We start from the raw sequence: 16,678 nt of genomic DNA, 5'->3' as shown, positions 1-16,678 counted from the left end.
CGCTGATGCTCTGGAGCAATCGGTACGTGGAGATAAGCATCCTTGCTGTCTATCGATGCTAGGAAATCTCCTTGAGACATTGCGGCGATGACGGATCGGAGGGATTCCATCCGGAACCGTCTGGTTCCCACGTGGTTGTTGAGAAGCATTAGGTCCCGAACGGGACGGAAAGACCCGTCCTTTTTTGGTACCACAAACAAATTGGAGTAAAAACCGTGACCTTGCTCTTGAAGAGGAACAGGGATCACCACTCCTTCCGCCTTTAGAGTGCACACCGCCTGCAGGAGAGCATCGGCTCGGTCGGGAGGCGGAGACGTTCTGAAGAATCGAGGTGGAGGACGAGAACTGAACTCTATCCTGTACCCGTGAGACAGAATGTCTCGCACCCAACGGTCTTGGACCTGTGGCAGCCAAATGTCGCCAAAGCGGGAGAGCCTGCCACCGACCGAGGATGCGGAGGGAGGAGACCGGAAGTCATGAGGAAGCCGCCTTGGTAGCGGGTCTTCCGGCTGTCTTTTTTGGGCGTGACTGAGCCCGCCAAGAATCTGAACTCCTCTGATCCTTTTGAGTCCTTTTGGACGAGGATAATTGGGACCTGCCCGAACCTCGAAAGGACCGAAACCCCGACTGTCCCATCCTCTGTTGGGGTTTGTCTTGTCTGGGCTGAGGTAAGGATGAATCCTTACCCTTGGACTGTTTTATGATTTCATCCAAGCGCTCACCAAACAGCCGGTCACCAGAAAATGGCAAACTGGTTAAACATTTTTTGGAAGCAGAATCTGCTTTCCATTCCCTTAACCACAAGGCTCTGCGTAAAACCACGGAGTTAGCAGATGCCACTGCCGTACGGCTCGTAGAGTCCAGGACAGCATTAATCGCGTAAGACGCAAATGCAGACATTTGAGAGGTTAAGGATGCCACCTGCGGAACAGATGTACGTGTGACCGTGTCAATCTGTGCAAGACCAGCTGAAATAGCTTGGAGTGCCCATACGGCTGCGAATGCAGGAGCAAACGACGCGCCGATAGCCTCATAGATGGATTTCAACCAGAGCTCCATCTGTCTGTCAGTGGCATCTTTAAGTGCAGCCCCATCCTCCACTGCAACTATGGATCTAGCCGCAAGCCTGGAGATAGGGGGATCCACCTTGGGACACTGGGTCCAGCTCTTGACCACATCAGGAGGAAAGGGATAACGTGTATCCTTAAGCCGTTTGGAGAAACGCTTATCTGGATAAGCGTGGTGTTTCTGGACTGACTCTCTAAAGACAGAATGGTCCAGAAAAATACTTAATTTCCGCTTGGGAAATCTGAAATGGAATTTCTCCTGTGAAGCTGACTCCTCCACTTGAGGAGCTGGGGGAGAAATATCCAACATTTTATTGATGGACGCGATAAGATTGTTCACTATGGCGTCACCATCAGGAGTATCTCGGGATCAGAATCCTGATCAGCTATTTCCGGCTCATCACACAGAGAATCCTCCTGCTGAGAGCCTGACCAGTGATATGATGTAGGGGGCCGCTCATAGCGAGCTCTCGTAGGCTGTCTGGGACTGTCGTCCGTGTCAGAGCCGTCACCCTGGAATGCATGGGACACCTCCGGAGCCCGGAGCTGTTCCAAATGAGGGGGACCAGGGGACAGTGATTCAACCGTGCCCATGGTCTGCGTTACTGGTCTAGACTGCAAAGTTTCTAGGATTTTAGTCATAGTCACTGATAATCTATCAGCAAAGCTGCAAACTCTGTCCCCGTCACCTGGACAGTATTCACAGGTGGTTCTCCCTGGGTCACCTCTAGCAGAGGCCCCGGCCGAACAAGTGCCACAGGGGCTGAGCACTGCACACAATGGGGGTCAGTGGAACCTGCCGGTAGAGTAGCCCCACATGCGGTACAGGCAGCATAGAAAGCCTGTGCCTAGGCACCCTTGGTTTTGCGGACGACATGCTGTTGTCTCAGAGCAATCCAAGAGGGTATATAGTGAAGAATTACCAGCGCCAGTACAGTGCAATGTATAGCATAAAAATACAAATGAACACTGCAGCACAAGTGGGGTAGGCACCAGAGGTGTCGCTTACCGCCCGCTGAAAGCGGGTGTGTGGTCGCTAGAATCCCGTGCCTGGGTCTCCCATAACTTGTCTCCCCTTCTCCAGCTCAAACAGCACGTCAGGAATGGCTGCCGGCGTTCAGTGAAGAGGGGCGGACCGTGGGCGTGCCTCAGACGAAGAGCGGGAAACCAGCGTCTCACTGTGTTCAGTGTGAGGGCTGGAGTATGAAAAGTAAACTCCAGCCCTCGGCGCTGACGTTCTGCACAGCGTCCCGCCCCCACTCTGACTGGCAGGCCTGGGGGCGGGAACGAAACGAACTAGGCCGGAAAAAGCCGGGGACTGTAGTAGTAAGCGCGGCCGTCAAATATGCACGGCGAGCGCGTAAGTCCCCGGCGAACCACAAGTCCCAGCCGCGCCGCAGTTAAAACTTACAGCAGCGGCCGGCGCGACCGTTTCCAAACCATTAACTCCTTCAGCTAGCTGAAGATAGTGTGGCACACGCGCACAGCGCTATTGTCCCGGGCGCACTAACACACCCAGCAATGCTGGTGTGTGTGTGCGCGATTTGCACGGGGACACAGAGTACCTTAATGTAGCAGGGCCATGTCCCTGACGATACTCAGCTCCATGTCCAGCAGATCCCAGGGGCTGTGGATGGAGCACGGTCTCAGTGCCCGGAGACCGGTAAAATCCCACTTCACCCAGAGCCCTAAGGGGGATGGGGAAGGATGCAGCATGTGGGCTCCAGCCTCCGTACCCGCAATGGGTACCTCAACCTTAACAAACACCGCCGACAAAGAGTGGGGTGAGAAGGGAGCATGCTGGGGGCCCTAGTATGGGCCCGCTTTTCTTCCATCCGACATAGTCAGCAGCTGCTGCTGACTAAACAGTGGAGCTATGCGTGGATGTCAGCCTCCTTCGCACAAAGCTTGAAAACTGAGGAACCCGTGATCCCACGGGGGGTGTATAGGCAGAAGGGGAGGGGCCTTACACTTTTAAGTGTAATGCTTTGTGTGGCCTCCGGAGGCAGTAGCTATACACCCAATTGTCTGGGTCTCCCAATTAGGAGCGACAAAGAAGAAATAGTTTTCTAGCAGAACAGAGTGCTGGATTAATCACCCCATTTTTTGCTTTACTTTTGTGGACACCAGCCACACAAATCTGTATATTTATGGATCCATTGGACATATCGGTGAGGTAAACTTCCCTTGCCCTTCTCCTTCATTATTTTCAAGCACTGCCTTAATTCTCTTGGACAGAGCCCACTAGAGCCTCACAGGAGAAGCTGGATCCTCTTCCATCCTCCATGACGATATCATGGAGCTGGTGGATGTTAGAGACCTTGTGATCCTCCACCTTCTGTATGAGGAGGCCCCACAGATGCTCAATAGGGTTTATCTCTGGAGACCATTGGCCAGTCTAGCACCATTACCCTCAGTTTCTGTAGCAAGGCAGTTGTCGTCTTGGAGGTGTGTTTGAGGTCCTTATGTTGGAATACTGCCTTGTAGCCCAGTTTCTGAAGGAAGGGGGTCATGCTCTGTGTCAGTATGTCACTGAGGCACCAAATTTATAGTGTGAAACAAGCTGTACACCAACTACTGTACATTGTATCACAGGGTCAGATTTCAGTGTTGTCTCATGAAAACATATATAATAAAATATTTACAAAAACGTGAGGGGTGTACTCACTTTTGTGAGAGATATATTGCTGGGTTAGTTCTATTAATATCTATAATATTAATATTTTATTTATCCTGCTACACACAATTTTATATACATACATACATACATACATACATACATACATACATACATACATATATATATACATACACACACACACACACACACACACACACACACATACATACTGTATATATCCATCTGTAAAAATATATATACAGGGATATATATAGATAAATGGATGGATAGATATACATATACACACATACATATATATACACAGGAGTACTTACGAGCAAGCGCCCGCCAACCGGCAGATGCCACAAGTCGGTTTCCGGATGAGGTACATGGGCCAGCCATATGCCGCCAGTGCAAACAGCATGTAATAACAGACCTCCTTGTACCGCTGCATCTCTTGCTGAAGTAAGAAATGCACTGTGAGAACAGAGGAATCAGGACCGGCATCAGCTGTACAGACAGATGGGCATTCACTAATACTTACAGTATTTTTCAGGTCCAGATATTTTGTTTTTCTGGTGACGGGCATGCCAGACAAGAAAGCCAATATATCGTTATTAGCCTGAAAAAAGCAAAATTGAGAAAAAAATGAGTGCATATTTTATTGCACATTACAAATTGACTTCCTTCTGCATCACCTTAAAGGGAACCTGTCGGGTGTAATATGCAGCCAGAGCCACGAGCAGTTCTGGGTGTATATTGCTAATCCCTGCCTAACTGTTCCTGTATACACTAGCATAGATAAAGAGATCTTTAGAGAAAGTACTTGTACTAGTACTCATATCCTTTATGATATGCTAATGAGGCCAGGGACTAGTCGTGAGGGCTTTACTTCACCCAACTAGCCGCACTCTTAGGATGTTAGTACACACACAGGGGCACACAGGGATGTGCTAACATGCTATTCAATGCAGGGTCACTAGCGGTGACGCACATACATACCTGTGTTCGCTGTAAACACGGAGCTGAATGCCCCGCACTTCCAGTCATGTGCAGTATGAAGCCAGTTGTACGCGTCCCAGCTTCAGTCAGGTCCAGTGTGCATGACCAGAAGTGCGAGGCATTCAGTTCAGCAGTCACCGCAGATACCCTGTGTGCCACTGTGGGCATACTAACATGCTAAGAGGGGGCTTGGGGGAAGTAACACCCTCACGACTAGTCGCTGGCCTCATTAGCATATTATAAAGAATCTTTAGTAATACCTTTTCTAAAGATCTCTTCATCTATGCTACTATAAGCTAGGACGGTTAGGCAGGGATTAGCACTATGCACCAAGAACTGCTCGTGGTTTTGGGTGGATATTGCACCTGACAGGTTGACATTAAGGCCGGGTTCACATCGCCTTCCCCAAATAAATCTTTAGGAAAGACATATAATCCTATATTTGTCTATAACTGTATAGCATTTGCAAGAGGCGGCAATATACGGGAAACCTTGCACGGTGCTAAGTTTGTGTCAGGACGGCCGCAGTTGGTCTGGACATCATGGCCTGCCCTTGGACTGTGGATGATGGAGGTATGACACCGGCCTAAAGCTGCGCCCCTGTGCTCACAGTCTATATGAAGCTATAGGGAGCTCACCTCATCCAGCACGGCATTACGCTTTGCTCTCTGTCTTTGGCGCAGCAAAACTAACCCAGCAATGATGTCAGATGGAACAATATCCAGATCTCGGAAAAACTCGGCAAATAAATAGGCAATTTCTGAATAAGCGTCCTGAAAAAAAAAAAAAAAGAGTATAATTTATAGACTTTGAAATGGAATAATGATAGCCCAATTGATCGTTCATAACTCATTGTAATGGCGGCCTTACACATTAGATCGCGGTCGGCCAGACCTGACTCCACCATACAGAGGAACGCTCGGCCCAGAGCCATCGATGCGAGACCTCCTGACGGTGGCTTATATACTGGAGAACAAAAGGATCGGCCATTGAAATTCCATTGCTCTTCAAAATGTGTCAGTGCAGAGTTGGGAGGTCGCCATACACATTAGATATTGAGATCCATTGTGTATGGGGTCCTTATACCTCCCCTGCACTCACAAATGATAGTTTGTTGGAGGCACATGTCTATATGAAGGCATGATCAATTATATGGAAAACTCCTGATGGGCACAACTAAATATTGAAGTGGCACTGATCCACTAGATCATCAGTCAGCATTCATTATAGGCAATTTATTAATTATTATGCAAAATTAATGCATCCACACATTCTGCATGACAATAGCATACATCATGGGTGGGCTGCAGGGGCGGACATATCATTGGTGCAGCCACACAGGGGTCCAAGAGGTCGGGGGGGCTCATATCTACCTCCATAGTAGGTGGGATTGTGCATTTTGATGAGCCCTTGGCTTCAAAGGGCCAATACATTGTTCTTGCATAGGGGCCCTTTTCGATCTGTGTCCGCCAGTGGTGGCGGCATGAGTTATCGAAGGATCTACTCTAAAGATCCAGTAGAAGTAAAGTCTGTGAGATGCCGTTTCATACATTTTTACATACATTTGCTTCTGACTGATCTCAAAAGTGACAAAAAAAAAAAAAAGTGTCCACATGCAAAAATCACTCATTGTAGATAAACATTGCACAGGTTATATGGTTTTCCCCTAAACAGAGGAGACTCCATAGTAACTTATTACAGGAGAACTGTATGGTCCCAAAAGAGGGCTACGGTGGTCTATGGTATCAGGAGTGACCAATGCCTTATGCCAACACTTAAGGATCAGCTCGGATATGAGACTGTAAAGCTAAAAACGGGAGCCATACTCATTGCTCAATGAAAGTGTCAGCGACTTCCAAAAGGACAGATAAAAATCAACCGTATTCCCCATGAAAAGGCAACGCAGGAGCAATTTTTGTTTTGTTTTTTTTTTTTAAATATCATTTTCTTAAATTTCTGAGTTGCACCAATTCTCTGTTATTCTTCCTGGAAATATATGTAAAAAAAATAACTGTTTACACCATTACGATGGTCAATAGTGGATATTTCCCTACACAGTCTGATACCGCCTATCCTATTGACAAGGGCAATGCCCAGTTATTGCCCATATAGTCATATGGTTCCAGAAGGAATAACAGAGAATTGGTGCAGCTCAGAAATTAAAGAAAATGATATTTTATGAAGAATACAAGTATGAACTAAACCTGACACGCCAAGAGAGGACATATCCTCCTTATGAGGCTGTGATGAGCAACTTGGGAGAAATAAATGTCTCCAGGGCCAAAAGAAGCCGTAATCATAGAGGAGCAGCCGATAGGAAGGAAACATGGATCACCAGAACAATGTGAGCAGGTAACCAACTTTGGGACTGGGAAGAGCACCTTTCCCAGAGGAGCATTGCATGGCTTATAAGCCTCCTTACATTATCATTTCACCCTCCAGAAGGAGAAACGTTACCCCTTAAATTCCAGTCAGAAGCCTCTCATACAGCCAAATTAGATCTCACACTTTGCACTGAGGAGAGGCAAGACCCCCAAAACATGTCTGCAAATTGAGATTCTGGTTTGGTTTCAGATTCTGTAAATAAATGTCTCCGGGACCAAAAGAAGCCGCAATCATAGAGGAGCAGCCGATAGGAAGGAAACATGGATCACCAGAAGAATATGAGCAGGTAACCAGCTTTGGGAGTGTGAAGAGCACCTTTCCCAGCAGAAGGGGCAGAGGATTGCGGCCAATATACAATGAATGTCAGAAGTATACCGCTTCCTATATCAGAGCATGGAAAGAGCAGAGGCGGGAGGAAGCTCCCTAGAGGGCTACCGAAGGGTTAATAGTGTCAGTAATGCTTTCTAAGCTCCTCTAATTGTATTAGAAATGAAGCTGTAACAGATTACAAGAAGTAACGACGTCCAGCATTTCATTCACATCCCTGCTCCATCAGCAGCGCTAATGTCTGACATTAGCTACGACCGAGACAAACCATAGTCCCTGGAAATAGCTCTGTACACCCACTAATGATAGGAATGCCACATTACCAGACAATAACTGCAGTATGCAGGTCATCAGACTAGTATGACCCCGATAATAGCCCCCAAATATAAAGCACCACGTCTCACTATGGAAATGTACAATGTAGAACAGTATAAAAGGTCAGACTGGTTTGCACCTAAATGTAATGTTTTATCATATCACTAGACTATGTCATTATAAAAAAATCAGATGATGGGGGTATGATCTCTACGATCCCCCCCCAGATACTGAGGAAGAAGAGAAAAAAGTAAAAGGGGTAAAGTGTTTGAAACAAAAGTGTGTATAAAGTAGCTAAGGGGTAACGTTTCTCCTTGTGCAGACTGACTTGCCAGTGTAAGGAGGCTTATAAGCCAACCAAAACTACTGAGAAATTAAATATGCAAGAAGACTTGAGGGCTATTATCATCTATCAGAAGCAGCAATCCTAACAGTCACTATCAACCCTTTAACGAGCTTTACCATAAGATTTGGGATAAAAGCTAACCCAGTATCTCAGTTTGCAAACAAATATTTAGGGGTGTTGCCCCTCATCAGTGCAAAACAAGAGATCTAATTTAGCTGCATATGAGGCTTTTGGCTGATGCTTAAGGGGTAGGATTTCGCTTTGATGAGAGTGACATTGCTACTTCCATAATTGGCACTAGAGTGCAAGTGCTCTTCTTATCTGAAGTGACAATTGGCATATTTAATTTCCCAGAGGAGCATTGCATGGCTTATAAGCCTCCTTACATTATGTCACGCTCCAGAAGGAGAAACATTACCCCTTAAATCCCAGTCAGATGCCTCTCACAATGCCAAATTAGATTGCATGCTTTGCACTGAGGAGGGGCAACACCCCAAAACATGTCTGCAAATTGAGATTCTGGTTTGGCTTTTATCCTAATGCAAGGCTTAAGTAAAAGGTCGAAATTGGCCTTTAGGATTGCTACTTCCAACAGGTGGCAACAGTTTAGTCCTCTTCCTCTCTGAAAAAGCAATTTGCTTATATAAACGGTAACAACCTTTAGTACTAACCCGTCAGACCTACAGCAATACATGTTGTAGTTCCCTGTAAGGTTGGGAGCATCACTGTGTAGGGAACATGAATGGCTTCAGTGCTTTCATTTATGAAATTATTGGGAACCTTACTGCCTGGGCGCCCATCGAGCAATATATTTTACAACCAGATGATGATAACTTATTGGGCGCCCCTGTGCTGGATTGTCATATAGGGAATGAATGTCTTTGCATCTGCATTTACTTACAGACTGAGAGTCCTTTGTGCGAGTGCAGCATAGAAAGACTTTCAGTCGGCGAGTCCAACTGCTGGCCTGACCTTCCTCCAGGCGGTGTCTAAGACCATAAAAAAGGGGATAAGCCGAGAAATATAACACATCGGGGGGAAAGTGAGGGGTAAAAAGGAAAGTTCAATTACCGCAAGTTGTAAGTGCGTAAGTTCCTTTGTCTTCTCTTTGTTGCGCGCAGCTTCACAAAGGTTCTTCCAGTCGGATCAAACACACAGAGAACCGTAATGCAGACACTAAGTATGACCACCCAGTTACAGACCACCATCCCTGTACAAATAACGAGCATGAAATGAGCAATACAACATAATATACATTAATAGGTGACTGTTTTGTCTCAAGGTGTAACCACTTCTAAATTCTTCCTGCTGTGCCCATTTGTCGGATTGAAAAAAAAATAAAAAAAAATTTAAATTTCTCCTTAAAAAGGGAACCTGTCATCAGATTTGGCCCCTAAAAGCTGCGGCCACCACCACTGAGCTCCTATATACAATATTCTGGAATGCTGTATATAAGTGAACAGGCCGTGATGTATAATGTAAAAAAATACCTTTATTACACTCGCCTAGGGTGTGGTCCAGTCTGATGGGCGCCACTGCTCTCCAGTCCAGAGCCTCCTCTCTGCTGCAATCTCCGTCCTCCTTCTACCTAGCCCAGTATGGATGACACGTCCTACTTCATTCACACTTGCTGTCATTACAGTCCTGCACAGGCGCACTTTGTTCTGCCCTGCTGAGGTCAGAGGAAAGCACTGTAATGCGCAGGCGCAAGGAAAGGTTAAAGACAGCCCACGCATGCGCACTGCAACACTCAATGCCAGCCAGTGTGAATGACGTAGGACGTGTCATGCAAGTGGCCTCAGAAGAAGGAGGACGGCGATCGCCACAGAGAGGAGGCAACGGACTGGAGAGCAGCGACACCCATCGGACCGGACCGTCCGCCAAGATGAGTATAATAAAAGTGTTTTTTTACATTCTACAGAACAGCCTGGGCTGTCATATACAGTATTCTACAATGCTGTATATAAGGGCTCACTGGTGGTGGCCGCAGGCTATAGTCACCAAATCTGGTGACAGGTTCCCTTTAAATAAGTTTAAAATAGCAAAGTGCCACAAAACTGAAGACAGTCTCTCATCCTGGCAGACTCATTTCAGGCTTGTGTTTGAGAAACGTTCCTGTGTTAGTATGTCCATTGTGCTACGTGTGGCTGACTCATTTCATTACCTACACACAAGAGCATCCTGCCAGCCTCGCCCCAGAGCATCCTGCCAGCCTCGCCCCAGAGCATCCTGCCAGCCTCGCCCCAGAGCATCCTGCCAGCCTCGCCCCAGAGCATCCTGCCAGCCTCGCCCCAGAGCATCCTGCCAGCCTCGCCCCAGAGCATCCTGCCAGCCTCGCCCCAGAGCATCCTGCCAGCCTCGCCCCAGAGCATCCTGCCAGCCTCGCCCCAGAGCATCCTGCCAGCCACGCCCCAGAGCATCCTGCCAGCCACGCCCCAGAGCATCCTGCCAGCCTCGCCCCAGAGCATCCTGCCAGCCTCGCCCCAGAGCATCCTGCCAGCCTCGCCCCAGAGCATCCTGCCAGCCTCGCCCCAGAGCATCCTGCCAGCCTCGCCCCAGAGCATCCTGCCAGCCTCGCCCCAGAGCATCCTGCCAGCCACGCCCCAGAGCATCCTGCCAGCCACGCCCCAGAGCATCCTGCCAGCCACGCCCCAGAGCATCCTGCCAGCCACGCCCCAGAGCATCCTGCCAGCCACGCCCCAGAGCATCCTGCCAGCCACGCCCCAGAGCATCCTGCCAGCCACGCCCCAGAGCATCCTGCCAGCCTCACACCCTCAATAAAGACTAAAGAAAATAGCACGAAATATGAAAGTGCCCATATCTTGGGAACTGTAAGGTGGATATGGAAAAATAAATAAAATACTTTATTGCTGCTGCTCTTCTGAGTAATTTTGACCTACTGACAGGTCCTCTTTAAGGATATTTTCACTGAAATGCCCCCCCTCTTTAAGGCTCCTTGATGTAACTGTACATAATACACTGGTTTACATTAGGCCATATGGACAGAGAAGCTGTGACCAAGGGATCGCTGTGGGACTCCGGCACTAACTGACCATCACAATCCCAACTGCAATGGCTGGGATCGGAGGGCCCTTTATGTAGGGCCTAAAAGTTGCCTATCCGAATACTACTGAAAGGCAATACTGCTATGGTATGCCAAGTACATCAAATCATCAGCTACCAGATCACTTTGTGGTATCCATTAGTAAGACTAAATAAATAGTTCAAATAAATATTTTAAAAAAAGGTATTAAAAAAACCCTCAGTAAAATAAATAAAATCATTGAATAATCAACTCATCCTACAAACATCACTTTCTAAATAAGAACATAGCAGCTGAAAATGAAAGTTATTGCTGCTGATTAGTAATGTTTGCAGCAGGTTTACTAGTTGTGGGGGTTAGGCAGTGCCTCCTCTTACCCAGCGTGACGTTCTTGGCGGTGACATCATTGCAGGATGTGTAATACTGAGCGAGCCAGACAATCCCCACGATGGCATATATAAACTCAATCACCAGAATGGCTACAAGGGATGGGAGACAGGGTAAGTAAATCATTTATTTGCACGTTACGCATACAAAACAAAAAAAATCTTGCTGGGAACTCTTACTCACCAAGCCGGACGTATAGCACATACTGCATGGAGTCTCGCGGTTCTGTGTACAGGATTCCCCCTCTCATGCTCAACCAGATGATGGCCACCTCTGCAATCATACAACTGAGCAAAATGCCCAGATACCCCCGGCCGTGATCCACCAGATTCAGGGAACATGTCTCATGCGGGTTATAGGTCAGGCCAAAGAGAACCACAGATAGGATAACAAACCTGTAACAACAAGGTGTATACAATGCCACAACTTATAACCTCTATACACGTGTGCTCATCCTAAAGTCATGGGTACACTCATCAGCAAGCTAAACAAAAGCACCCAATGCCAAGCAGCAGCTGCAAAGGCAAGTCCAATAGCGAGGTGCCTAACGAGAAAAATATTCACACACCATAAATGATCTGTCACACCTAAACACATCCATGCTATACACAAGTAAAAACAGAGGCAATACATGAAGAAAAATTGTGTCTTAGGCCCTGTGCGCACGCTGCGGATTTACCGCAGATTTGCTGCAGAAAATGTGTCTAACATTACTGCAGTCATTCTCCAGCAAATCCTGCGTGTTTTAAAAAATGCTGTGCGCATACTGCGTTTTTTTTTTTATACCCACGGATTTTCCACAGCGGAATTAATGAGCAGGGCGCTCCTTTTCCGCAGGTACCTGCGGTTTTTGCCATAGATAATGGTAAAAATCCGCAGGGACCAACCTGCGGTAAATCAGCGGCAAACCGCAGTAAAACCACATGCGGATTTCGTTGGGGTTTAAGGGCGTTTTTTTTTTTTTTACCGCGGGTGCGGGATTCTTTAAGAGGGTCCGGATTTTCCTTAAGAAAAAGGCACTTTCTAGTGCGCACATGGCCTTAAGCCGGTTTCAGAAGTCTATGTTTAATCAGGTACAAATCACACGCATGGTTATGGTCACATGTGTGTCACATGTGTGACATCCGTGTTTGCATACGTGTGACAGGTACCAGAGAAAACAGGTCTGTGAAATAAAAAGATTTTCCATATTTACCTGCTGCCTCCCGCTCCTGATCCCCGCTCATTATATTAATTGATTATTCATCGCACTCAGGACTTGGAAACCGGAGCAGCGCTGGGTACAGCACAGCCGAGGGCAGCACCGCTGCTCCGGCTTCCAGCTCCATAGGGCAGTGAATATTCAAGTGACTATAATGAGCGGGGATCAGAAGCGAGTAGCAGCATCGCTGGATACAAGTAAATATTGAACATCTTTTTATTAGAGACCCATGTGTTCTCCGGTATGTGTCACACTGATGTCACATCAGTGTGCGATCCGTGTGACACCCATGCTGCCAGAGAAAAAAAACGGACATACGTCCATGTGTGCATGCGGGGTCATGAGGGGGGTCACACGGTCCATGTGAAAACACTGTGTGAGTAACAGTATAGAATAACGTAGGTACGTGTGGCATCCGTGTAAAAAACGGATGTCACACGGACGTCTGAAACCAGACTCAGGGATGATTAAAAGGGTCTCCAATAAATGATTGGCAGGCCATTAATATATGGGGGATGGACCTGGTCTGACCCTGACAATGAAAAGGCGGAAGTGCTGCTCCCCCTGGTCACGCACAGCAGAGGGAATTTCAGGGAAATTCCATTCTAGTTGCAGGATAGACAATTCTTCATTCTTTCACTTAAAGGGAATCTGTCACCAGGTTTTTGCTCCCTCATCTGAGAGCAGCACAATGTAGAGACAGAGACCCTGATTCCAGTGATGTGTCACTTACTGAGCTGTTTGCTGTCATTTTGATAAAAATCAATGTTTTCATTGCTGCAGATCTGGCAATTATACAGAGCTCATGAATATGCCGGACTACCTGGAAGCACGCCAAGTAGTGGAAAAAAAAAATATAACATCAATGTAACTGATTTTCACAACCTTCAGTTTTCCCTGTAAGGCTGCGTTCACAGGCAGTATGGCCGATCATCATGGCTGTGCGGTTTTGCAGCAGTTTCCCTGCAAGACTAGGTGTTTGTTCAGACAAATTAAACCTAGACAGCATCAGCACAACGACTGTTACAGTTAAAACTCACAGCATGATCGCAACAAATGAATGCAGCCTAAAGCTTGCATATACACTATATCACAAAAAACGTACACCCGTGATATTTTTGTAAATATTCTATTACATCTTTCCATGGGACAACACTGAAGATCTGACCCTTTGATACCATATAAAGTAGTCGTCAGTGTGCAGCTTGTGTAACAGTGTACGTTTGGTGTCTTCTAAATACAGTCATATGAAAAAGTTTGGGCACCCCTATTAATGTTAACCTTTTTTCTTTATAACAATTTGGGTTTTTGCAACAGCTATTTCAGTTTCATATATATAATAACTGATGGACTGAGTAATATTTCTGTATTGAAATGAGGTTTATTGTACTAACAGAAAATGTGCAATCCGCATTTAAACAAAATTTGACAGGTGCATAAGTATTGGCACCTTATCAATTTCTTGAATTGAACACTCCTAACTACTTTTTACTGACTTACTAAAGCACTAAATTGGTTTTGTAACCTCATTGAGCTTTGAACTTCATAGGCAGGTGTATCCAATCATGAGAAAAGGTATTTAAGGTGGTCACTTGCAAGTAGTTCTCCTATTTGAATCTCCTATGAAGAGTAGCATCATGGGCTCCTCAAAACAACTCTCAAATGATCTGAAAACAAAGATTATTCAACATAGTTGTTCAGGGGAAGGATACAAAAAATTGTCTCACAGATTTAAACTGTCAGTTTCCACTGTGAGGAACATAGTAAGGAAATGGAAGAACACAGGTACAGTTCTTGTTAAGCCCAGAAGTGGCAGGCCAAGAAAAATATCAGCAAGGCAGAGAAGAAGAATGGTGAGAACAGTCAAGGACAATCCACAGACCACCTCCAAAGACCTGCAGCTTCATCTTGCTGCAGATGGTGTCAATGTGCATCGGTCAACAATACAGCGCACGTTGCACAAGGAGAAGCTGTATGGGAGAGTGATGCGAAAGAAGCCGTTTCTGCAAGCACGCCACAAACAGAGTCGCCTGAGGTATGCAAAAGCACATTTGGACAAGCCAGTTACATTTTGAAAGAAGGTCCTGTGGACTGATGAAACAAAGATTGAGTTGTTTGGTCATACAAAAAGGCGTTATGCATGGAGGCAAAAAAAGCACTTGCTACCCACAGTAAAATTTGGTGGAGGTTCCAACATGCTTTGGGGCTGTGTGGCCAGTGCTGGCACCGGGAATCTTTTTAAAGTTGAGGGTCGCATGGATTCAACTCAGTATCTGCAGATTCTTGACAAGAATGTGCAAGAATCAGTGACGAAGTTGAAGTTACGCAGGGGATGGATATTTCAGCAAGACAATGATCCAAAACACCGCTCCAAATCTACTCAGGCATTCATGCAGAGGAACAATTACAATGTTCTGGAATGGCCATCCCAGTCCCCAGACCTGAATATCATTGAACATCTGTGGGATGATGTGAAGCGGCTGTACATGCTCGCCGACCATCAAACTTAACTGAACTGGAATTGTTTTGTAAACAGGAATAGTCAAATCTACCTTCATCCAGGATCCAGGAACTCATTAAAAGCTACAGGAAGCGACTAGAGGCTGTGATTTTTGCAAAAGGAGGATCTACAAAATATTAATGTCACTTTTATGTTAAGGTGCCCATACTTTTGCACCGGTCAAATTTTGTTTAAATGCGGATTGCACATTTTCTGTTAGTACAATAAACCTCATTTCAATCCAGACATATTACTCAGTCCATCAGTTATTAGATATATGAAACTGGAATAGCTGCTGCAAAAACCCAAATTGTTATAAAGAAAAAAGGTTAACATTAATAGGGGTGCCCAAACTTTTTCATATGACTGTAACTCAACACACAGCCAATAATGTCTAAACTGCTGGCACCAAATGTCAGTACACCCCTTAAAAAAAAAAAAAAAAAAAAAAAGCCATCTTCCCTCCCTGGTGCCATGTGACTCATTAGTGTTGCAAGGTCTCAGGTGTGAATGGGGAGCAGGTGTGTTATATTTGGTGTTATCCCTCACACACTCTCTCACACTGGTCACTGGCTCCTCATGGCAAATAATTCTCTGAGGATCTGAAACAAAGGATTATTCCTCTACATAAAGATGTCCTAGACTATAAGAAGATTGCCAACACCCTGACACTGAGCTGCAGCACGATGGCCAAAACCATACAGCGGTTTAACAAGACAGGACCCACTCAGAACAGGCCTCACCATGGTCGACCAAAGAGGTTGAGAGCACGTGTTCAGCGTAATATCCATAAGTTGTTTTTTTCAAAATAGACAAATGAGTGCTGCCAGCATTGCTGTAGAGGTTACAGGGGTGGGAGGTTCGCATGTCAATGCTCAGACCATATGCCGCATACTGCATCACATTGGTCAGCTTGGGCTGTTGTCCCAGAAGGAAGCCTCTTCTAAAGATGATGCACAAGAAACCCCGCAAACAGTCTGCTGAAGACAAGCAGACTAAGGACATGGATTACTGGGACCATGTCCTGTGTTCTGATGAAACCAAGATAAACTTATTTGGTTCAGATGGGGTCAAGCGTGTGTGGCAGCAATGAAGTGAGGAAGACAAAGGCAAGTGTCATGTCTACAGTCAAGCATAATGGTGCAGTGTCATGGTTTGGGGCTGCGTGAGTGCTGTCAGCTTTAGATAGCTACAGTTCATTGAAGGAACCATGAATGACAAACACGTACTGTGACATACTGAAGCCGAGCATCATCCCCTCCCTTCGTATTCCAACGTAACGATTCTAAATACACCTCCAAGATGACCACTGCCTTACTACAGAAACTGAGGGTAAAGGTGCTGGACTGGCCAAGCATCTACAGATCTAAACCCTATGGAGCATCTGTGGGGCATTCTCAAGCAGAAGGTGGAAGATCACAAAGTCTCTAACATTCACCAGCTCCATGATGTCATCATGGAGGATGGAAAAGGATCCAACGGCTC

At 46.2% G+C, this 16,678-nt stretch overlaps 1 protein-coding gene across 1 annotated transcript in view; it reads right to left on the bottom strand.

Moving 5' to 3' along the window:
* DAGLA (diacylglycerol lipase alpha) overlaps positions 1–16,678 on the bottom strand; it is a 76,605-nt gene that overhangs the window by 22,616 nt on the left and 37,311 nt on the right. Inside the window, exons 3-9 of the mRNA XM_075325196.1 lie at positions 11,676–11,887; positions 11,483–11,584; positions 9,134–9,272; positions 8,964–9,051; positions 5,328–5,462; positions 4,232–4,309; positions 4,023–4,147 (exon numbers count right to left, since the gene is read on the bottom strand). Of these exons, the coding sequence (XP_075181311.1) occupies positions 4,023–4,147; positions 4,232–4,309; positions 5,328–5,462; positions 8,964–9,051; positions 9,134–9,272; positions 11,483–11,584; positions 11,676–11,887 (879 nt within the window). The remainder of the gene's footprint in view (positions 1–4,022; positions 4,148–4,231; positions 4,310–5,327; positions 5,463–8,963; positions 9,052–9,133; positions 9,273–11,482; positions 11,585–11,675; positions 11,888–16,678) is intronic.

Source organism: Anomaloglossus baeobatrachus, chromosome 10 (genome assembly GCF_048569485.1).
Source record: "Anomaloglossus baeobatrachus isolate aAnoBae1 chromosome 10, aAnoBae1.hap1, whole genome shotgun sequence".
Taxonomy (NCBI): domain Eukaryota; kingdom Metazoa; phylum Chordata; class Amphibia; order Anura; family Aromobatidae; genus Anomaloglossus; species Anomaloglossus baeobatrachus.
The sequence above is the reverse complement of the archived record's forward strand: the minus strand, read 5'-3'. Positions and strand labels throughout refer to the sequence as shown.